General features: G+C 44.6%; 1 protein-coding gene across 3 annotated transcripts in view; it reads right to left on the bottom strand.

The window, feature by feature from the left end:
- ppip5k1b (diphosphoinositol pentakisphosphate kinase 1b) overlaps positions 1–25,806 on the bottom strand; it is a 150,433-nt gene that overhangs the window by 105,975 nt on the left and 18,652 nt on the right. For 2 of the 3 annotated variants that reach the window (XM_052480799.1, XM_052480801.1), the window contains exons 2-12: positions 18,720–19,338; positions 18,287–18,473; positions 17,691–17,781; positions 17,505–17,590; positions 16,944–17,098; positions 16,521–16,622; positions 4,532–4,693; positions 4,108–4,229; positions 3,203–3,304; positions 2,719–2,805; positions 1,373–1,448 (exon numbers count right to left, since the gene is read on the bottom strand). In XM_052480799.1, the coding sequence (XP_052336759.1) occupies positions 1,373–1,448; positions 2,719–2,805; positions 3,203–3,304; positions 4,108–4,229; positions 4,532–4,693; positions 16,521–16,622; positions 16,944–17,098; positions 17,505–17,590; positions 17,691–17,781; positions 18,287–18,473; positions 18,720–18,884 (1,335 nt within the window). In that variant the 5' untranslated portion in view covers positions 18,885–19,338. Of the gene's footprint in view, positions 1–1,372; positions 1,449–2,718; positions 2,806–3,202; positions 3,305–4,107; positions 4,230–4,531; positions 4,694–16,520; positions 16,623–16,943; positions 17,099–17,504; positions 17,591–17,690; positions 17,782–18,274; positions 18,474–18,719; positions 19,339–25,806 lie in introns of all 3 variants that reach the window. The other variant, XM_052480800.1, reaches the window with a different exon arrangement.

Below are 25,806 nucleotides of genomic sequence, written 5' to 3'. Positions count from 1 at the left end.
AAATACGCAGACGGAGTCGAAAAGAGAACACAGAAGGCGAGTCTCCAACTTTAGCCAGTTAGCTTGGGTGCTTGACTGCTGTTAGGTCAGAATGCTCGGATCAACCCTACTCCTCGGCCATAGCATCCAGTGTGCGCTCGAAACGCTCTGAACTTACAAACAGACAATCTGACAACGATCTGAGTTTACGAACACGGGCCTCCCGGGTGGCGCAGTGTTTGAGGAGAGTGCACAGAGTCTCTGTGCCACCAGAGACTCTGGGTTCGCGCCCAGGCTCTGTCGTAACCGGGCGCAACGGGGAGGTCTGTGGGGCGACGCACAATTGGCCTAGCGTCGTCCGGGTTAGGGAGGGTTTGGCCGGTAGGGATATCCTTGTCTCATCGGGCACCAGCGACTCCTGTGGCGGGCCGGGCGCAGTGCACGCTAACCAAGGTTGCCAGGTGTTTCCTCTGACACATTGGTGCAGCTGGCTTCCGGGTTGGATGCGGGCGGTGTTAAGAAGCAGTGCGGCTTGGTTGGGTTGTGTATCGGAGGACGCATGACTTTCAACTTTCGTCTCTCCCGAGCCCGTATGGGAGTTGTAGCGATGAGACAAGATAGTAACTACTACAACAATTGGATACCACGAAATTGGAGAGGAAAAGGGGTAAAAATAAAATAAATGTTTTTAAAAAATTAAAGAGTTTACAAACACCAAGAGAGCTCCAGATTGAATTTACCAACAAGCCAGCCTTTAGTATTGAAATCTTAGGTTGTTTAGTACATAACCTCACATGTGAATCCTTAAAGGGATGGGTGGGGCTAAAGCTTGAGGGTGTGAACAATGCTGAATGGGTGTAGACAAAGAGCTCTCCAGTAGCTACCAAAACATTCAAGGGCCATTTTCTCAAATGTGAGGGAGGGTACAAGTTTATCAACTTTCAAAGCAGAATTACTTTCCTATTGTTCCTCAACTGTAGTGTATGATATACCATTTGAGTCTCTACATTTATCCAATGTAAAATACACAATTTCAAATTTTGCTACATAAAATTGAATCAGGCCGGTCGGTCACATATCAAATCAAATCAAATCATATGGGCAATAATTAATAATTAACTCTATTTTTCGACATTAGACTTGCCTAATTTCACACCATTTCAGATTAACATATGATCATTTTTCATAATAATAACAAAGTACTGTACTTTTTCAAAATAACTTAAGTAAACAAACTGTATTTTTCTTAAGGGTAGCTTAACTTCTTTCAGTGTGAAGTCATTGGTAGCTTGGTGAACTATATTTTCAGAGTAGCTTCCCCAACACCACAAATAGGCTTCCGCTCAACAGATGGTTTCTGTGTTATGGGAAAAGAAGACATACTTGGACTGACCTGTAGCTGTTTGGGTTTCTTCAACTTCAGTTTCCCTGACTTGTAGCCTCCATACTTTTCAAACAGCGCAAAGAATCTAAAAACAACAGATTCAACACTGAAATGCAACAGGACTGGGGAAGGTGAATTACAAGTTGTATTTGTTATATGGACGAACAGAAAATGAAGTCATTCATTTTTTCAGCGTGTAAAATTTTGCCCACTGTGAATGGGGTGAGGGGGTATTTGAGGTATCTAGACTCACAGAGGGGGTATTTGAGGTATCTAGACTCACAGAGGGGGTATTTGAGGTATCTAGACTCACAGGAGGTATTTGAGGTATCTAGACTCACAGAGAGGTATTTGAGGTATCTAGACTCACAGAGAGGTATTTGAGGTATCTAGACTCACAGAGGGGGTATTTGAGATATATAGATTTAGATGGGGTATTTGAGGTATCTAGACTCACAGAGGGGGTATTTGAGATATATAGATTTAGATGGGGTATTTGACTCACAGGTATCTAGACTCACAGAGGGGGAGATATTTTAGAGGGGTAGAGATATATAGATTTAGAGGAGGTTTTTGAGGTATCTAGACTCACAGGAGGTATTTGAGGTATCTAGACTCACAGAGGGGTATTTGAGGTATCTAGACTCACAGAGGGGTATTTGAGGTATCTAGGCTCACAGAGGGGGAGATATTTGAGATATATAGATTTAGAGGGGTATTTGAGATATATAGATTTAGAGGGGTATTTGTATTTGAGATATCTTTGAGACTCACAGAGGGATTTAGATGGGGTATTTGAGGTATCTAGACTCACAGAGGGGGATGGGGTATTTGAGGTATCTAGACTGAGATATATAGATTTAGATGGGGTATTTGAGGTATCTAGACTCACAGAGGGGGTATTTGAGGTATCTAGACTCACAGATGGGGACTCACAGAGGGGGTATTTGAGATATTGAGGTATCTAGACTCAGATTTAGAGGGGGTATTTGAGGTATCTAGACTCACAGAGGGGGTATTTGAGGTATCTAGACTCACAGAGGGGTATTTGAGGTATCTAGACTCACAGAGGGGTATTTGAGGTATCTAGACTCACAGAGGGGGTATTTGAGGTATCTAGACTCACAGAGGGGGTATTTGAGATATCTAGACTCACAGAGGGGGTATTTGAGGTATCTAGACTCACAGAGGGGGTATTTGAGATATATAGATTTAGAGGGGGTATTTGAGGTATCTAGACTCACAGAGGGGGTATTTGAGGTATCTAGACTCACAGAGGGGGTATTTGAGGTATCTAGACTCACAGAGGGGGTATTTGAGGTATATAGATTTAGAGGGGGTGTAGATAGACTCACAGAGGGTGTCGGACTTCCATCTTCATCTTCTGTTTGGGGGTGCGGTCTCCGTGGCGGATGATGGCGATGACACAGCGCAGCTCCATCCTGTGGGATAGGTGCCATTATGGAGTTGTTTACTGTACTCATCCTTTGTTATTGAGAATCTCAATAGGCTGAGGGCTGGAAAACCAATAGGCTAAAGGACATGCAAATCAGTTATATACACCGGGTATCAAACTAGGTCATTTATGTGACTCAGGACTGTGTTCAGTCCAATGAGATGAAGCCTAGACGTTAGCTGTGGGAGCTTACAAGTCTTCAAGTCTCGAGAGAGGTTAAATCACCATGTGAGTATAGTTCACTAAACTACCTCCGACTACCTCTAGAAGAGAGGAGCAAGGAAGAGGGGGGGGGACAGGAAGAAAAGGAGAAAGAAGCAGGAGGATGAGAGGAGAAATGAAAAAAAGGAAGAGGAGGAGAGAAAGAGAAGCGGGGTACTCACATGGTTCCTGAGGTGGTGGGGACTATGGGTATGTCCTCAGCCTCCAGGGGGATGGACCAGGGGATGTGGAACTGAGAGGCCAGCTCTCGCATCACCATGTTCCTGTGTGGGGGGGACAACTAATAGTGTGAGCTATAGCAGAGTTTGGATTCTAGCTAGTTCAAGGAATGAGTTGTGAATAAAAAGACACTTTTACTTTGTCAATGTACAGTATGGCTCCAGTTACCCAGCTGACCCTTGGATGTCAACATACAGTATGACTAGTTACCCAGCTGACCCCTGGGTGTCAATGTACAATATGCTCTATTTACCCAGCTGACCCCTGGGTGTCAATGTACAGTATGCTCTATTTACCCAGCTGACCCCTGGGTGTCAATGTACAGTATGCTCCAGTTACCCAGCTGACCCCTGGGTGTCAATGTACAGTATGCTCTATTTACCCAGCTGACCCCTGGGTGTCAATGTACAGTATGCTCCATTTACCCAGCTGACCCCTGGGTGTCAATGTACAGTATGCTCTATTTACCCAGCTGACCCCTGGGTGTCAATGTACAGTATGCTCCATTTACTCAGCTGACCCCTGGGTGTCAACGTACAATATGACGAGTTACCCAGCTGACCCCTGGGTGTCAATGTACAGTATGCTCCATTTACCCAGCTGACCCCTGGGTGTCAACGTACAATATGACGAGTTACCCAGCTGACCCCTGGGTAGCAACGTGGAAATCAGAGGGCTAAACCAGGGACTGCAGTTGGAAATTAGGCGGCTGGCTAAAACTGGCACTTACATAGTAATGTTGATTCAAGTGCACACTGTCCCTGTAAAACTTTTACGAAAGTAAAGGAACGGAGATGTAAGGATGAGCGCTAGTTGAACCTTCAGCATGACAGCCTGCCTCACCTACCCCAAGACCTTGGCACAGTCGTCATAGTACTTCATGGAGTTCTTCACGAAGCTGAAGCCGTTGACGTCACAGACGAAGGAGTGGCCGTTTGCTCTCAAGAGGTCGAAGCCACACACAGTTTGCTGGGATAGAAAGAGAGTGTCGCAAGTCAGACATTGAAACTGAATGTAGCCAATCAAGTGGAGTGCATCCCAGTAGTCTAAAGAGGGTTCCTCCCTTCATTCATCAGCACTTACCTGAAAAAACACAACAGATGCTTTTACCAAACGCAGATCTTGCAGATGAAGGAGATAAGACGAGGTTAAGGAGAAGAAGCCTCTTCAGACTATTGGGATGCACCGCGAGTTTAAGATGGCTTCAGATTGATCGGGTGAGATGACACTCACACAAACAGCGAGTGGTCTGATTGGTTGAAAAGCCTCACCTTGAAGGCCAGGCAGACCTTGCGGGCCACCAGTTTCTCCATGGCGGAGAGCATGACAGGGTAGCGGATCTCTTTCCCCTCGCTGTCCCTCTCCACCTTACCGTCCAGGGCTGGGGACTTCCTGGCCTCAGCATGGGCATAGTCAGGGCCCACTGTGTACACCTGACATCATATCATAGACACATAGTCAGGGCCCACAGTGTACACCTGACATCATATCATAGACACATAGTCAGGGCCCACTGTGTACACCTGACATCATATCATAGACACATAGTCAGGGCCCACTGTGTTCACCTGACATCATATCATAGTCAGGGCCCACTGTGTACACCTGACATCATATCATAGTCAGGGCCCACTGTTTATACCTGACATCATATCATAGTCAGGGCCCACTGTGTACACCTGACATCATATCATAGACACATAGTCAGGGCCCACTGTGTACACCTGACATCATATCATAGTCAGGGCCCACTGTGTTCACCTGACATCATATCATAGACAGGGCCCACTGTGTTCACCTGACATCATATCATAGTCAGGGCCCACTGTGTTCACCTGACATCATATCATAGTCAGGGCCCACTGTGTTCACCTGACACCTGACATCATATCATAGACATCAGGTCAGGGCCCACATGTGTTCACCTGACATGTGTACACCTGACATCATATCATAGACAGGGCCCACTGTGTACACCTGACATCATATCATAGTCAGGGCCCACTGTGTACACCTGACATCATATCATAGTCAGGGCCCACTGTGTTCACCTGACATCATATCATAGTCAGGGCCCACTGTGTTCACCTGACATCATATCATAGTCAGGGCCCACTGTGTTCACCTGACATCATATCATAGACACATAGTCAGGGCCCACTGTGTTCACCTGACATCATATCATAGACACATAGTCAGGGCCCACTGTGTACACCTGACATCATATCATAGTCAGGGCCCACTGTGTACACCTGACATCATATCATAGTCAGGGCCCACTGTGTACACCTGACATCATATCATAGACAGGGCCCACTGTGTACACCTGACATCATATCATAGACAGGGCCCACTGTGTACACCTGACATCATATCATAGTCAGGGCCCACTGTGTACACCTGACATCATATCATAGTCAGGGCCCACTGTGTACACCTGACATCATATCATAGACACATAGTCAGGGCCCACTGTGTTCACCTGACATCATATCATAGTCAGGGCCCACTGTGTTCACCTGACATCATATCATAGTCAGGGCCCTGACATCATATCATAGTGTTCACCTGACATCATATCATAGACACATAGTCAGGGCCCACTGTGTTCACCTGACATCATATCATAGTCAGGGCCCACTGTGTACACCTGACATCATATCATAGTCAGGGCCCACTGTGTTCACCTGACATCATATCATAGACACATAGTCAGGGCCCACTGTGTTCACCTGACATCATATCATAGTCAGGGCCCACTGTGTACACCTGACATCATATCATAGTCAGGGCCCACTGTGTACACCTGACATCATATCATAGTCAGGGCCCACTGTGTACACCTGACATCATATCATAGTCAGGGCCCACTGTGTTCACCTGACATCATATCATAGTCAGGGCCCACTGTGTACACCTGACATCATATCATAGTCAGGGCCCACTGTGTACACCTGACATCATATCATAGTCAGGGCCCACTGTGTTCACCTGACATCATATCATAGTCAGGGCCCACTGTGTACACCTGACATCATATCATAGTCAGGGCCCACTGTGTTCACCTGACATCATATCATAGACACATAGTCAGGGCCCACTGTGTACACCTGACATCATATCATAGACACATAGTCAGGGCCCACTGTGTTCACCTGACATCATATCATAGACACATAGTCAGGGCCCACTGTGTTCACCTGACATCATATCATAGTCACATAGTCAGGGCCCACTGTGTACACCTGACATCATATCATAGTCAGGGCCCACTGTGTACACCTGACATCATATCATAGTCAGGGCCCACTGTGTTCACCTGACATCATATCATAGTCAGGGCCCACTGTGTACACCTGACATCATATCATAGACACATAGTCAGGGCCCACTGTGTACACCTGACATCATATCATAGACACATAGTCAGGGCCCACTGTGTACACCTGACATCATATCATAGTCAGGGCCCACTGTGTACACCTGACATCATATCATAGTCAGGGCCCACTGTGTTCACCTGACATCATATCATAGTCAGGGCCCACTGTGTTCACCTGACATCATATCATAGACACATAGTCAGGGCCCACTGTGTACACCTGACATCATATCATAGTCAGGGCCCACTGTGTTCACCTGACATCATATCATAGTCAGGGCCCACTGTGTTCACCTGACATCATATCATAGACACATAGTCAGGGCCCACTGTGTACACCTGACATCATATCATAGTCAGGGCCCACTGTGTACACCTGACATCATATCATAGTCAGGGCCCACTGTGTACACCTGACATCATATCATAGTCAGGGCCCACTGTGTACACCTGACATCATATCATAGACACGTAGTCAGGGCCCACTGTGTACACCTGACATCATATCATAGACACATAGTCAGGGCCCACTGTGTTCACCTGACATCATATCATAGTCAGGGCCCACTGTGTTCACCTGACATCATATCATAGTCAGGGCCCACTGTGTTCACCTGACATCATATCATAGACACATAGTCAGGGCCCACTGTGTTCACATGACATCATATCATCGTCAGGGCCCACTGTGTTCACCTGACATCATATCATAGTCAGGGCCCACTGTGTACACCTGACATCATATCATAGTCAGGGCCCACTGTGTTCACCTGACATCATATCATAGACACATAGTCAGGGCCCACTGTGTTCACCTGACATCATATCATAGTCAGGGCCCACTGTGTACACCTGACATCATATCATAGTCAGGGCCCACTGTGTTCACCTGACATCATATCATAGTCAGGGCCCACTGTGTTCACCTGACATCATATCATAGACACATAGTCAGGGCCCACTGTGTTCACCTGACATCATATCATAGTCAGGGCCCACTGTGTACACCTGACATCATATCATAGTCAGGGCCCACTGTGTACACCTGACATCATATCATAGACAGGGCCCACTGTGTACACCTGACATCATATCATCGTCAGGGCCCACTGTGTTCACCTGACATCATATCATAGACACATAGTCAGGGCCCACTGTGTTCACCTGACATCATATCATCGTCAGGGCCCACTGTGTTCACCTGACATCATATCATAGTCAGGGCCCACTGTGTACACCTGACATCATATCATCGTCAGGGCCCACTGTGTACACCTGACATCATATCATAGACACATAGTCAGGGCCCACTGTGTTCACCTGACATCATATCATAGACACATAGTCAGGGCCCACTGTGTACACCTGACATCATATCATCGTCAGGGCCCACTGTGTTCACCTGACATCATATCATAGACACATAGTCAGGGCCCACTGTGTACACCTGACATCATATCATAGACACATAGTCAGGGCCCACTGTGTTCACCTGACATCATATCATAGACACATAGTCAGGGCCCACTGTGTTCACCTGACATCATATCATCGTCAGGGCCCACTGTGTACACCTGACATCATATCATAGACACATAGTCAGGGCCCACTGTGTTCACCTGACATCATATCATAGTCAGGGCCCACTGTGTACACCTGACATCATATCATAGACACATAGTCAGGGCCCACTGTGTACACCTGACATCATATCATAGTCAGGGCCCACTGTGTACACCTGACATCATATCATAGTCAGGGCCCACTGTGTACACCTGACATCATATCATAGTCAGGGCCCACTGTGTTCACCTGACATCATATCATAGTCAGGGCCCACTGTGTACACCTGACATCATATCATAGTCAGGGCCCACTGTGTACACCTGACATCATATCATAGTCAGGGCCCACTGTGTACACCTGACATCATATCATAGTCAGGGCCCACTGTGTTCACCTGACATCATATCATAGACCCATGTGTTCACCTGACATCATATCATAGTCAGGGCCCACTGTGTTCACCTGACATCATATCATAGACATAGTCAGGGCCCACTGTGTTCACCTGACATCATATCATAGACACATAGTCAGGGCCCACTGTTCACCTGACATCATATCATAGTCAGGGCCCACTGTGTTCACCTGACATCATATCATAGTCAGGGCCCACTGTGTTCACCTGACATCATATCATGGACACATAGTCAGGGCCCACTGTGTACACCTGACATCATATTATACCTGACATAGTCAGGGCCCACTGTGTACACCTGACATCATATCATAGTCAGGGCCCACTGTGTTCACCTGACTGACATCATATCATAGACACATAGTCAGGGCCCACTGTGTACACCTGACATCATATCATAGACACATAGTCAGGGCCCACTGTGTTCACCTGACATCATATCATAGTCAGGGCCCACTGTGTCACCTGACATCATATCATAGACACATAGTCAGGGCCCACTGTGTTCACCTGACATCATATCATAGGCACATAGTCAGGGCCCACTGTGTTCACCTGACATCATATCATGCACATAGTCAGGGCCCACTGTGTACACCTGACATCATATCATAGTCAGGGCCCACTGTGTTCACCTGACATCATATCATAGTCAGGGCCCACTGTGTTCACCTGACATCATATCATAGACACATAGTCAGGGCCCACTGTGTACACCTGACATCATATCATAGTCAGGGCCCACTGTGTTCACCTGACATCATATCATAGTCAGGGCCCACTGTGTTCACCTGACATCATATCATAGTCAGGGCCCACTGTGTTCACCTGACATCATATCATAGACACATAGTCAGGGCCCACTGTGTTCACCTGACATCATATCATAGTCAGGGCCCACTGTGTTCACCTGACATCATCATATCAGGGCCCACTGTGTTCACCTGACATCATAGTCAGGGCCCACTGTGTTCACCTGACATCATATCATAGTCAGGGCCCACTGTGTTCACCTGACATCATATCATAGTCAGGGCCCACTGTGTTCACCTGACATCATATCATAGTCAGGGCCCACTGTGTTCACCTGACATCATATCATAGTCAGGGCCCACTGTGTTGACACCTGACATCATATCATAGTCAGGGCCCACTGTGTTCACCTGACATCATATCATAGTCAGGGCCCACTGTGTACACCTGACATCATATCATAGTCAGGGCCCACTGTGTACACCTGACATCATATCATAGTCAGGGCCCACTGTGTTCACCTGACATCATATCATAGTCAGGGCCCACTGTGTTCACCTGACATCATATCATAGTCAGGGCCCACTGTGTACACCTGACATCATATCATAGACACATAGTCAGGGCCCACTGTGTTCACCTGACATCATATCATAGTCAGGGCCCACTGTGTCATCACCTGACATCATATCATAGTCAGGGCCCACTGTGTTCACCTGACATCATATCAGGGCCCACTGTGTTCACCTGACATCATATCATAGTCAGGGCCCACTGTGTTCACCTGACATCATATCATAGACACATAGTCAGGGCCCACTGTGTACACCTGACATCATATCATAGTCAGGGCCCACTGTGTTCACCTGACATCATATCATAGTCAGGGCCCACTGTGTTCACCTGACATCATATCATAGACCCATAGTCAGGGCCCACTGTGTTCACCTGACATCATATCATAGTCAGGGCCCACTGTGTTCACCTGACATCATATCATAGACACATAGTCAGGGCCCACTGTGTTCACCTGACATCATATCATAGACACATAGTCAGGGCCCACTGTGTACACCTGACATCATATCATAGACACATAGTCAGGGCCCACTGTGTTCACCTGACATCATATCATAGTCAGGGCCCACTGTGTACACCTGACATCATATCATAGTCAGGGCCCACTGTTTATACCTGACATCATATCATAGTCAGGGCCCACTGTGTTCACCTGACATCATATCATAGTCAGGGCCCACTGTGTTCACCTGACATCATATCATAGTCAGGGGCCCACTGTGTTCACCTGACATCATATCATAGACACATAGTCAGGGCCCACTGTGTACACCTGACATCATATCATAGTCAGGGCCCACTGTGTTCACCTGACATCATATCATAGTCAGGGCCCACTGTGTTCACCTGACATCATATCATAGACATCAGGGCCCACTGTGTTCACCTGACATCATATCATAGTCAGGGCCCACTGTGTTCACCTGACATCATATATCATAGTCAGGGCCCACTGTGTTCACCTGACATCATATCATAGACACATAGTCAGGGCCCACTGTGTTCACCTGACATCATATCATAGTCAGGGCCCACTGTGTTCACCTGACATCATATCATAGTCAGGGCCCACTGTGTTCACCTGACATCATATCATAGTCAGGGCCCACTGTGTACACCTGACATCATATCATAGACACATAGTCAGGGCCCACTGTGTACACCTGACATCATATCATAGACACATAGTCAGGGCCCACTGTGTTCACCTGACATCATGTCAGGGCCCACTGTGTTCACCTGACATCATATCATAGTCAGGGCCCACTGTGTACACCTGACATCATATCATAGACACATAGTCAGGGCCCACTGTGTACACCTGACATCATATCATAGACACATAGTCAGGGCCCACTGTGTTCACCTGACATCATATCATCGTCAGGGCCCACTGTGTTCACCTGACATCATATCATAGACACATAGTCAGGGCCCACTGTGTTCACCTGACATCATATCATAGTCAGGGCCCACTGTGTACACCTGACATCATATCATAGTCAGGGCCCACTGTGTTCACCTGACATCATATCATAGTCAGGGCCCACTGTGTTCACCTGACATCATATCATAGTCAGGGCCCACTGTGTTCACCTGACATCATATCATAGACACATAGTCAGGGCCCACTGTGTTCACCTGACATCATATCATAGACACATCGTCAGGGCCCACTGTGTTCACCTGACATCATATCATAGTCAGGGCCCACTGTGTTCACCTGACATCATATCATAGTCACATAGTCAGGGCCCACTGTGTTCACCTGACATCATATCATAGTCAGGGCCCACTGTGTTCACCTGACATCATATCATAGTCAGGGCCCACTGTGTTCACCTGACATCATATCATAGACACATAGTCAGGGCCCACTGTGTTCACCTGACATCATATCATAGTCAGGGCCCACTGTGTTCACCTGACATCATATCATAGTCAGGGCCCACTGTGTTCACCTGACATCATATCATAGACACATAGTCAGGGCCCACTGTGTTCACCTGACATCATATCATAGTCAGGGCCCACTGTGTTCACCTGACATCATATCATAGTCAGGGCCCACTGTGTTCACCTGACATCATATCATAGACAGGGCCCACTGTGTACACCTGACATCATATCATAGACAGGGCCCACTGTGTACACCTGACATCATATCATAGTCAGGGCCCACTGTGTACACCTGACATCATATCATAGTCAGGGCCCACTGTGTTCACCTGACATCATATCATAGTCAGGGCCCACTGTGTTCACCTGACATCATATCATAGTCAGGGCCCACTGTGTTCACCTGACATCATATACATAGTCAGGGACCACTGTGTTCACCTGACATCATATCATAGTCAGGGCCCACTGTAGTCAGGGCCCACTGTGTACACCTGACATCATATCATAGACACATAGTCAGGGCCCACTGTGTTCACCTGACATCATATCATAGACACATAGTCAGGGCCCACTGTGTACACCTGACATCATATCAGTCAGGGCCCACTGTGTTCACCTGACATCATATCATAGACACATAGTCAGGGCCCACTGTGTACACCTGACATCATATCATAGACACATAGTCAGGGCCCACTGTGTACACCTGACATCATATCATAGTCAGGGCCCACTGTGTTCACCTGACATCATATCATAGTCAGGGCCCACCTGACATCATATCATAGTCAGGGCCCACTGTGTTCACCTGACATTATATCATAGTCAGGGCCCACTGTGTACACCTGACATCATATCATAGTCAGGGCCCACTGTGTTCACCTGACATCATATCATAGACACATAGTCAGGGCCCACTGTGTACACCTGACATCATATCATAGTCAGGGCCCACTGTGTTCACCTGACATCATATCATAGTCAGGGCCCACTGTGTTCACCTGACATCATATCATAGACACATAGTCAGGGCCCACTGTGTACACCTGACATCATATCATAGACACATAGTCAGGGCCCACTGTGTACACCTGACATCATATCATAGACACATAGTCAGGGCCCACTGTGTTCACCTGACATCATATCATAGACACATAGTCAGGGCCCACTGTGTTCACCTGACATCATATCATAGTCAGGGCCCACTGTGTACACCTGACATCATATCATAGTCAGGGCCCACTGTGTTCACCTGACATCATATCATAGTCAGGGCCCACTGTGTACACCTGACATCATATCATAGACACATAGTCAGGGCCCACTGTGTACACCTGACATCATATCATAGACACATAGTCAGGGCCCACTGTGTACACCTGACATCATATCATAGACACATAGTCAGGGCCCACTGTGTTCACCTGACATCATATCATAGACACATAGTCAGGGCCCACTGTGTACACCTGACATCATATCATAGTCAGGGCCCACTGTGTTCACCTGACATCATATCATAGTCAGGGCCCACTGTGTACACCTGACATCATATCATAGTCAGGGCCCACTGTGTACACCTGACATCATATCATAGACACATAGTCAGGGCCCACTGTGTACACCTGACATCATATCATAGACACATAGTCAGGGCCCACTGTGTACACCTGACATCATATCATAGTCAGGGCCCACTGTGTACACCTGACATCATATCATAGTCAGGGCCCACTGTGTACACCTGACATCATATCATAGTCAGGGCCCACTGTGTTCACCTGACATCATATCATAGTCAGGGCCCACTGTGTACACCTGACATCATATCATAGTCACATAGTCAGGGCCCACTGTGTACACCTGACATCATATCATAGACACATAGTCAGGGCCCACTGTGTTCACCTGACATCATATCATAGTCAGGGCCCACTGTGTTCACCTGACATCATATCATAGTCAGGGCCCACTGTGTTCACCTGACATCATATCATAGTCAGGGCCCACTGTGTTCACCTGACATCATATCATAGTCAGGGCCCACTGTGTTCACCTGACATCATATCATAGACAGGGCCCACTGTGTACACCTGACATCATATCATAGTCAGGGCCCACTGTGTTCACCTGACATCATATCATAGACACATAGTCAGGGCCCACTGTGTTCACCTGACATCATATCATAGACACATAGTCAGGGCCCACTGTGTTCACCTGACATCATATCATAGACAGGGCCCACTGTGTACACCTGACATCATATCATAGTCAGGGCCCACTGTGTTCACCTGACATCATATCATAGACACATAGTCAGGGCCCACTGTGTTCACCTGACATCATATCATAGACAGGGCCCACTGTGTTCACCTGACATCATATCATAGACACATAGTCAGGGCCCACTGTGTTCACCTGACATCATATCATAGTCAGGGCCCACTGTGTTCACCTGACATCATATCATAGTCAGGGCCCACTGTGTACACCTGACATCATATCATAGTCAGGGCCCACTGTGTTCACCTGACATCATATCATAGTCAGGGCCACAGTAGTGTCACAATACAGTGACATATGGGGATATTATTGTGGATGATATATCGTATCGTTGTGACAATATTATTTTTGCACTAGTTTTCCTGCATGTTACTTTCCATGACTGATCAATACTTGTTGTTTTCCTGCATGTTAATTTCCATGACTGATCAATACTTGTTGTTTTCCTGCATGTTAATTTCCATGACTGATCAATACTTGTTGTTTTCCTGCATGTTAATTTCCATGACTGATCAATGACTGATCAATACTTGTTAATTTCCTGCAATACTTGTTGTTTTCCTGCATTTAATTTCATGACTGATCAATACTTGTTGTTTTCCTGCATGTTAATTTCCATGACTGATCAATACTTGTTGTTTTCCTGCATGTTAATTTCCATGACTGATCAATACTTGTTAATTTTGACTGATCCTGCATGTTAATTTCCATGACTGATCAATACTTGTTGTTTTCCTGCATGTTAATTTCCATGACTGATCAATACTTGTTGTTTTCCGTACCTGCATGTTCATTTCCATGACTGATCAATACTTGTTGTTTTCCTGCATGTTCATTTCCATGACTGATCAATACTTGTTGTTTTCCTGACATCAATACTTGTTAATTTCCATGACTGAATACTCAATACAATACTTGTTGTTTTCCTGCATGTTAATTTCCATGACTGATCAATACTTGTTGTTTTCCTGCATGTTAATTTCCATGACTGATCAATACTTGTTGTTTTCCTGCATGTTAATTTCCATGACTGATCAATACTTGTTGTTTTCCTGCATGTTAATTTCCATGACTGATCAATACTTGTTGTTTTCCTGCATGTTAATTTCCATGACTGATCAATACTTGTTGTTTTCCTGCATGTTAATTTCCATGACTGATCAATACTTGTTGTTTTCCTGCATGTTAATTTCCATGACTGATCAATACTTGTTGTTTTCCTGCATGTTACTTTCCATGACTGATCAATACTTGTTGTTTTCTGTACCTGCATGTTAATTTCCATGACTGATCAATACTTGTTGTTTTCCTGCATGTTAATTTCCATGACTGATCAATACTTGTTGTTTTCCTGCATGTTAATTTCCATGACTGATCAATACTTGTTGTTTTCCTGCATGTTACTTTCCATGACTGATCAATACTTGTTGTTTTCCTGCATGTTACTTTCCATGACTGATCAATACTTGTTGTTTTCCTGCATGTTAATTTCCATGACTGATCAATACTTGTTGTTTTCCTGCATGTTAATTTCCATGACTGATCAATACTTGTTGTTTTCCTGCATGTTAATTTCCATGACTGATCAATACTTGTCGTTTTCCTGCATGTTAATTTCCATGACTGATCAATACTTGTTGTTTTCCTGCATGTTAATTTCCATGACTGATCAATACTTGTTGTTTTCCTGCATGTTCATTTCCATGACTGATCAATACTTGTTGTTTTCCTGCATGTTCATTTCCATGACTGATCAGTACTTGTTGTTTTCCCGTGGCATCTATCGTGTCCCTCTGCAGCAGACATAAGCTGAGCAATATGTTTAGTTGTTTTTATTAAATCACCATTTCTAAATCACAATACATATTGTATCGGCACCTTGGTATGGTGATAATATCATATCGTAAGGTCGCTGACAATTCACAGCTCTCGTCCCCAGTGTAAACCTGATGCAGTATTAAAAAATGTACGGAGAAACTCCCCAAATACAGGTGTGCCAAGCTTATAGCGTCATACCCAAGAAGACTTGAGGCTGTAATCACTGCCAAAGATGCTTCAACAAAGTACTGATTAAAGGGTCTGAATACTTGTGCAAATATATCCTCTATTTTTTTATAAATTAGCACAAAAAAAACTAAAAACACATTTTTGCTTTGTCATTATGGGGTATTGTGAGTTGATTTATGAGGAAAGAACGATTTAATCAATTTTAGAATAAGGACGTAACGCAACAAAATGTGGGAACAGTCAAAGGGCACTGTATACATACAGTCCACCAATCGATTAACCTAAACATCAACAAGACACACACCCCATATAGCCGATCAAACAAATGACTGACTGGAACCAGGCTCACACAACAACACACACTTACCTTGACATCAGTGCCGTCCGTTGGCATGAACTCCTCGTATATGTAGGAGCCAGTCTTCCTCACACAGCTCTCTGGGGAGTACACACTGCTGCGGCTCCCTATCTACAGGAGAGAGGAGACAATCAGACCTGGGTTCAAATAGTATCGACAGAGCGCTTGGTTGAGCCAGCAAGATGGGACGGGGATGGGGGGGTTGCACTTTTGGGACTATTCCATTTGTTTGATTCTTTCAAGAAGAAAAAAAATCTAATAAAGTGCAACTAAAATATCTAAATAAGGGGTTGAAAGTTTGGTTTGAGTACTAAGTGTGTACAGTTGAGTTTCAACCCATTCTGTACAGCATGGCTCCAAAAAACTCCACCCATCCACTAGAATTCCAACAGCAGTTCCTATACAATACAGCGTCCGACTGTCCCTCAGTACCTTGCGGAAGAGTCTCTGGCTGCCTCCTCCAGCTGAGGTGGGGTAGTAGACGTAAACGTTATGGTCCTCAGCACTCACAGGCTTCTCCACAAAGGGCTTGGGGAACACCTCCCCGTTCACCTCCACATGATCCTCCCCCTCCACCAGGTTACACTCTAGAATGAAAAGCCACCCAGCCAATCAGAGACAGGGCCTCGAAACACACTTGAATTATGCCCGACTGGGTAGGGGTTGGCGATACTGTGACAGCCTTCATCTTCATTAGGCTAGGCAGAACTTGAGGTCTACAGAAAATGCATATGTAAAAGGAAGTGGCTGTGCTTCCTTAGCTGCAGCACTTCCTCCTGATCTAGCTCATACCCGAGACTCGAGCACATTGAACCACCCTCCTGAAGCATTCTAACCAATCGCGCTATGGAAAAAGGCCACATTCAGCAGTGCAAGTGGCTACACTTGTAATCTTGGCACCCAGAACCAAATCTTGGGTGCATGCTAGCTAGCTAGCTAATTGATTTAATAGTACCAGTCTGGCACAAGAGACAAGATGCATTGTACACTTACCTTCAGGTCTGTCTGGGTCTCGGGTTAACACAGCGTAACGAGGAAGATCAATGCCCTCCTCCTGCAAGATACGATACACCTCCCTCCTGAGGGGACAGAATACAACGATTATATAATGGAACGAGTCAGTAGACTTTTACAAAAAGTATGAACAGGCTAGGAATGACTGAGTGTTTCCCATCATACCTGTCTTGTATGTAGTACTGCATGTTCAGGTCATTGATGAGAAGCGGGTTTCTGAGTTTGGCGTACTCTACCGCTTTGTCCAATGGGAAACCTACACACCCACCCCAACACATACATAAACACAACCATGTAAATAAATACAGGAAACACGTCTTAACTTATATATATACTTATATATGCCATTTAGTATACAGGCTAAATACATGACATTATTGTTCCATGGGTCTGTAAACAGGCTAAATACATGACATTATTGTTCCATGGGTCTGTATACAGGCTAAATACATGACATTATTGTTCCATGAGTCTGTATACAGGTTAAATACATTTCCATGTAGATTTAATTTTTCTGAACTCTGTTCTAAGACCATGCTAGACGTATACTACGGCTACACACTGGCAAGACGGGAACGTGTGTGTGTGTGCGTACATTTGGCATTTCCTTCCTTTGTGCATGGTTAATGTAGAGATTGTGTATGCATGTATACTACAGGCATGCATATACAGTATTTATCTGTAGCTGTGCATGTGAGAAAACCAGTACCTGATGCACTCAATAGTGTACGGTGGGTGCACGTACGTACGCTGGTTTGTACCTTTGGAGTGGAAGGAGACGAGGCAGTCACACAGGGGCCATTTGTCCACGGGCTGGCTGAGGATGACCTCCTCGGGGAAGATGACCACCGTGATGTACTCAAACTTACACAGCCTTTCCATGATCTCGGTCATGGGCTTTGACTTGGACTTCTTCATCATGGAGCAGATGCCCACCACGATCTGCCTCTGGGGGAACCAGAGAGAAGGGGGGGTGTAAAGATCACTGTTTGTCATTTAATGTACATGATGTGTTATAAGGTTACTTGCCAAGGCAATTTGTTTTTCCTGTTCTGTAATCTCTCCTCTTTTTCAAAATGCATTTGGAGGAGCGGGATCTTGGATTCTTCCCCTCAAATGCAGTTCGAGAAGGAGGTGAGGAAGCAAGGAAGCAAGTAAAGACTAGTCTCTTTTTTCCTGCTTCCACGTACACACCGAGTCATCATCCTTGTCATCGTCCTCCTCCTCTCCTTTTCGCATCTCTCCCTCGTTCTTTATTCTTCCTCCTTCTTTTGAGCCTCGGTGGTCTTCATCGACACAGCCAACCACAAACGAGAGATTCCCACTCTGGTCCCGCCCCTCTCCTCTAGCCTCTGACATCACAGAGTGGGGACGTCACTCGAAGTTCAGCAGCATCGTCACGTGCCAGTACACAGGCTTAGAGCACCTTACTGAGGATACACTCTGGGCACAAAATGGACACCAGGGAGTAGGCACTGACAATGCTTTTTTAAATTACCCCTGTTGATGTATTGAATGTAATGTAATACTCCGGAGGGTGGGGACAGAGCAGTTTAAGAGCAGCAGGTTTACATAGAGGAGAGTGTTGAGGTAGTAATTAGAGGGGAGGGTTTATGGGTTAGTCAGTGGTGAGGTAATGGGGGTCAGGGGTGAGGTAGGTAGGTAGAGAGTCCGGGTTGCTAAGGTTGGGGGGAGGAGTACCCTCCCTGTGTCAGGAGAAGGGTCTCATTCTGCAAAGTGGCATCGCTCTAAGCTGAGGACAATGAGATGACTGGTTCACAAAGGTCCCTCCAGTCTCACCACCAGGCAACACCTACAGAGGACAACACAGAAAGAAAAACTGAGAAACAGACCAACCCTGGGAGACTGAGTTCAGCGCCTGTGAAGAAGTCCGCATGCTGTCTAATAATGCTGCCTCATCTGTCTAACTCAGCTCTACTCATCTACTGGGTGTCGTACCACTGTTTGGAGTTGCTATGGCCACATGCCGTGAAGAGCATAACTAAAACGGTCCTTCTTTTTTGTCCTGTGATATACAGTAGTTTGTTAAAGTTAGTCCATCTTTATTTTCTAGCCGAAATCACATAGTATCTAAATGGACAAACACATAATTGATATGCAAATTAGCCATCGCAACTTCCGACGGATTATGATTGAGCATGTCACATATGCACAGTGCGGTGTCCCTCAGGGCAGTTCCCTTGGGCCATTACTTTTCTCTATTTTACATATGATTTGCCACTGGTCTTACACAAAACTAGAATGATTATGTACACTCTACATGTCAGCACCCAAAGCCAGTGAGCTCACTGAAATTCTAAATAAGGAGTTACAGTCATTATCAGAATCGCTGATGGTGAACAGAAATCACAATAAGCATTGTAGATCTCCGCTTACAAAACACAGCAAGAGATTTCTTAAGCACTTTGTTTTTTTTCCTGCGTGAAAAATAAAGAAATCTCTGTTAAAGCGACCCCTAAATTTAACTTGCTGGTTATCGAAGTAATTTACTGAATTAATAAATTGACGGGCCATCATATGGGACCGACAGGCACGAGTCGGTCTTATGTAGCAAAATTTGAAATTGTGTTGTTTTTTAAAAGTTTTTTTTATTTTTATTTTTTACATCGGATAAAAGTAGAGACTCAGAGCTAGAAAATGGTATATCATACACTAGAGTTGAGGAACAATAGGAAAGTAATTCTAGTTTGAATGTTGATAAACTTGTAATCTCACTTTTGAGAAAATGGCCCTGGAATGTTTTGGTACCTACTGGAGAGCTCATTGTCTACACCGATTCAGCATTGTTCACAACCTCTTAAGCTAAGCCACACCCACCCATTTAAGGATTCACACGAGGCCATGTACAAAACAACCAAAGATTTCAAGACTAAAGGCTGTTATATACTACGGGTGTGTTGGTAAATTTAATCTGGAGTGCCAGTGTGCTCAGGGCATTTGTAAACTCAGAGCGTTGTCAGATTGTCTGTTCATAAACTCAGAGTGTTTCTCTCGGAGACAGGTTATACAACAGCCTTCTGTGTGTTCTCTTTTCGACTCAGTCTGCATATTTGCAATGAAACACCAGAATGTTCTCCATCTCCTTAGCTATCATACTCTAATTCCACTGATTTCAAAACTCTGTCCTCCAGAAAGTGGAGAGCAACACTTATGCGGTTCTACAACGTGGTATCTGACAAAATAGCCCTGTTAGAAAGGATTATCTACACATACTGACCAGCTCATGATATAGACAGAAGCGCGCTACATGGCAGACCAATGCAAACTCATCTCTCGGCATGTCCAGCCCACTCATTATCTCAGCCAATCATGACTAGTGGGAAGGTTGCTGACTTTTTCTGCGGCTAAACCAACTAGGCTCCTAATTTAACAATTGTATAATGTATTTAGATGGTATACACGTTTGTTATTAAGGCACATGAAAGTTCACATGTTGCAGAACACAATTCTGCCAAAAATATATATATTTTTTATTCAAATGGCTCTCCTGTGAAGTAGTGCAATGCGGCATACACATGGTTTGTGCATACACTCCTTTGTGTTGCTGACGTTGACGTTGTTGTCCTGGCACAACACTGCCAGGTCTCCGACCTCCTTCATTTAGGCTGTCTCATAAGTGATACCAACAGGATCCTAAACAGCTTCTACCCACAAGCCATAAGTCTGCTAAATACACTCAGTATACAAAACATTTGTGTATTTATTCCTTGTGTTACTTTATATTACTTCACTTTTCTTTTTTTCTTCCTCTCTGTAATGTTGGGAAGGACCCAGTAAGTAAGCATTTCTCTGTTAGTCTACACCTTTTGTTAATAAGCATGTGACAAATTCAAATTTGATCTGATTTGAAACAAAACCAACTCCTTTCATGATATGCTATAGAATGCTGTAGAATGCTAGCACGCTAGCTAAAACCACATGCTACTTTTAGACAGATCCTGCCCACACAGATCTCAACTTTGTCACACATAACATGTGACCGTGGGTAACCCCGGTCCCCAGAATAGCCTGCCCTCCTTTCACGGGGGTTGAAAGAGGGCCAGGGGTGGACAGGGTAGAGAAAAGTATCAGGTGCAGAGGCCTACACTAGTACCGCTACCCAAACATAACTCATCACTCTCCTCTACGGCGTTGACACGGACAGGCCGCACTAAACCAAGTGGAAGCCCATCTCGGACAGCCGAGGACGGGAGATAAACTCATAAATACACAGCTACAGTGTGAAGACACTCAACAACCCTGCACTCAAAGAAACACAGCAGTAAGGCTATAAGGCCTTGAGTCACTGGGGGAGATAGAACTGGTGGGTTGAGGAGAATAGTGGTACTGGAAGGCCGGCCTCTTCAGTTTCCTTCATTAATTGATGGCTAATGTATGATGGTTCAACAACTAGTGTTGATGGTTGAACAACTAGTGATGATGGTTGAACAACTAGTGATGATGGTTGAACAACTAGTGTTGATGGTTGAACAACTAGTGTTGATGGTTGAACAACTAGTGATGATGGTTGAACAACTAGTGATGATGGTTGAACAACTAGTGTTGATGGTTGAACAACTAGTGTTGATGGTTGAACAACTAGTGTTGATGGTTGAACAACTAGTGTTGATGGTTGAACAACTAGTGTTGATGGTTTAACAACTAGTGATGGTTGAACAACTAGTGATGATGGTTTAACAACTAGTGATGATGGTTGAACAACTAGTGATGATGGTTGAACAACTAGTGATGATGGTTTAACAACTAGTGATGATGGTTGAACAACTAGTGATGATGGTTTAACAACTAGTGATGATGGTTTAACAACTAGTGATGATGGTTGAACAACTAGTGATGATGGTTGAACAACTAGTGATGATGGTTGAACAACTATGTGATAGTGATGTTGAACAACTAGTGATGATGGTTTAACAACTAGTGATGATGGTTGAACAACTAGTGTTGATGGTTGAACAACTAGTGATGATGGTTGAACAACTAGTGATGATGGATGGTTGAACAACTAGTGATGATGGTTGAACAACTAGTGATGATGGTTGAACAACTAGTGATGATGGTTGAACAACTAGTGATGATGGTTGAACAACTAGTGATGATGGTTGAACAACTAGTGATGATGGTTGAACAACTAGTGATGATGGTTGAACAACTAGTGATGATGGTTTAACAACTAGTGTTGATGGTTGAACAACTAGTGATGATGGTTGAACAACTAGTGATGATGGTTGAACAACTAGTGTTGATGGTTGAACAACTAATGATGATGGTTGAACAACTAGTGATGATGGTTGAACAACTAGTGATGATGGTTTAACAACTAGTGTTGATGGTTGAACAACTAGTGATGATGGTTGAACAACTAGTGATGATGGTTTAACAACTAGTGTTGATGGTTGAACAACTAGTGATGATGGTTGAACAACTAGTGATGATGGTTGAACAACTAGTGTTGATGGTTTAACAACTAGTGATGATGGTTTAACAACTAGTGATGATGGTTGAACAACTAGTGTTGATGGTTGAACAACTAGTGATGATGGTTTAACAACTAGTGATGATGGTTTAACAACTAGTGATGATGGTTTAACAACTAGTGATGATGGTTTAACAACTAGTGATGATGGTTTAACAACTAGTGATGATGGTTGAACAACTAGTGATGATGGTTGAACAACTAGTGATGATGGTTGAACAACTAGTGATGATGGTTGAACAACTAGTGATGATGGTTTAACAACTAGTGATGATGGTTTAACAACTAGTGATGATGGAACAACTAGTGATGAACAACTAGTGATGATGGTTGAACAACTAGTGATGGTTTAACAACTAGTGATGATGGTTTAACAACTAGTGGATGGTTGAACAACTAGTGATGATGGTTGAACATGTGATGAACAACTAGTGATGATGGTTGAACAACTAGTGATGATGGTTTAACAACTAGTGATGATGGTTTAACAACTAGTGATGATGGTTTAACAACTAGTGATGATGGTTGAACAACTAGTGATGATGGTTTAACAACTAGTGATGATGGTTTAACAACTAGTGATGATGGTTTAACAACTAGTGATGATGGTTTAACAACTAGTGATGATGGTTTAACAACTAGTGATGATGGTTTAACAACTAGTGATGATGGTTTAACAACTAATGGTTTAACAACTAGTGATGATGGTTTAACAACTAGTGATGGTTTAACAACTAGTGATGATGGTTGAACAACTAGTGATGATGGTTGAACAACTAGTGATGATGGTTTAACAACTAGTGATGATGGTTTAACAACTAGTGATGATGGTTTAACAACTAGTGATGATGGTTTAACAACTAGTGATGATGGTTTAACAACTAGTGTTGATGGTTGAACAACTAGTGATGATGGTTGAACAACTAGTGTTGATGGTTGAACAACTAGTGATGATGGTTTAACAACTAGTGATGATGGTTTAACAACTAGTGATGATGGTTTAACAACTAGTGATGATGGTTTAACAACTAGTGATGATGGTTTAACAACTAGTGATGATGGTTGAACAACTAGTGATGATGGTTGAACAACTAGTGATGATGGTTGAACAACTAGTGATGATGGTTTAACAACTAGTGATGATGGTTGAACAACTAGTGATGATGGTTTAACAACTAGTGATGATGGTTTAACAACTAGTGATGATGGTTTAACAACTAGTGATGATGGTTGAACAACTAGTGATGATGGTTGAACAACTAGTGATGATGGTTGAACAACTAGTGATGATGGTTGAACAACTAGTGATGATGGTTGAACAACTAGTGATGATGGTTTAACAACTAGTGATGATGGTTTAACAACTAGTGATGATGGTTGAACAACTAGTGATGATGGTTGAACAACTAGTGATGATGGTTGAACAACTAGTGATGATGGTTGAACAACTAGTGATGATGGTTTAACAACTAGTGATGATGGTTTAACAACTAGTGATGATGGTTTAACAACTAGTGATGATGGTTTAACAACTAGTGATGATGGTTTAACAACTAGTCTAGTGATGATGGTTTAACAACTAGTGATGATGGTTTAACAACTAGTGATGATGGTTTAACAACTAGTGATGATGGTTTAACAACTAGTGATGATGGTTTAACAACTAGTGATGATGGTTTAACAACTAACCTAGTGATGATGGTTTAACAACTAGTGATGATGGTTTAACAACTTTGATGATGGTTGAACAACTAGTGATGATGGTTGACTTTCAAATCTGGTAGATATTACTGTTATATTCTATTATTTATTTTTTTACCTTTATTTAACCAGGCAAGTCAGTTAAGAACAAATTCTTATTTTCAATGACGGCCTAGGAACAGTGGGTTAACTGTCTGTTCAGGGGCAGAACGACCGATTTGTACTTTGTCAGCTCGGGGATTTGAACTTGCAACCTTCCGGTTACTAGTACAACGCTCTAACCACTAGGCTACCGTGCCGCCTTATGACGCTATACCCTTCAATCATTCATTTAAAATGTTTTTCATAAAAGATGTAGCAACTGCAGATTGCCCCTTTAAAGTATTAGGTCCGCCCGTCAGCCTGTCCTATAGCCTGCGTGTCAGCCTGTCCTATAGCCTGCGTGTCAGCCCGTCAGCCTGTCCTATAGCCTGCGTGTCAGCCTGTCCTAAAGCCTGCGTGTCAGCCCGTCCTATAGCCTGCGTGTCAGCCTGTCCTATAGCCTGCGTGTCAGCCTGTCCTAAAGCCTGCGTGTCAGCCCGTCAGCCTGCCTGCCCTATAGCCTGCGTGTCAGCCCATCAGCCTGTCCTATAGTCAGCCTGCCCTATAGCCTGCGTGTCAGCCCGTCAGCCTGTCCTATAGCCTGCGTGTCAGCCCGTCAGCCTGTCCTATAGCCTGCGTGTCAGCCCGTCAGCCTGTCCTATAGCCTGCGTGTCAGCCCGTCCTATAGCCTGCGTGTCAGCCCGTCAGCCTGTCCTATAGCCTGCGTGTCAGCCTGTCCTATAGCCTGCGTGTCAGCCTGTCCTATAGCCTGCGTGTCAGCCCGTCAGCCTGTCCTATAGCCTGCGTGTCAGCCTGTCCTATAGCCTGCGTGTCAGCCCGTCAGCCTGCCCTATAGCCTGCGTGTCAGCCCGTCAGCCTGTCCTATAGCCTGCGTGTCAGCCTGTCAGCCTGTCCTAAAGCCTGCGTGTCAGCCTGTCCTAAAGCCTGCGTGTCAGCCTGTCCTATAGCCTGCGTGTCAGCCTGTCCTATAGCCTGCGTGTCAGC

Source organism: Oncorhynchus keta, chromosome 26 (genome assembly GCF_023373465.1).
Source record: "Oncorhynchus keta strain PuntledgeMale-10-30-2019 chromosome 26, Oket_V2, whole genome shotgun sequence".
In the NCBI taxonomy this organism is placed as follows: domain Eukaryota; kingdom Metazoa; phylum Chordata; class Actinopteri; order Salmoniformes; family Salmonidae; genus Oncorhynchus; species Oncorhynchus keta.
Note: the sequence above shows the minus strand (reverse complement) of the source record. Positions and strands in the feature narration are given on the sequence as shown.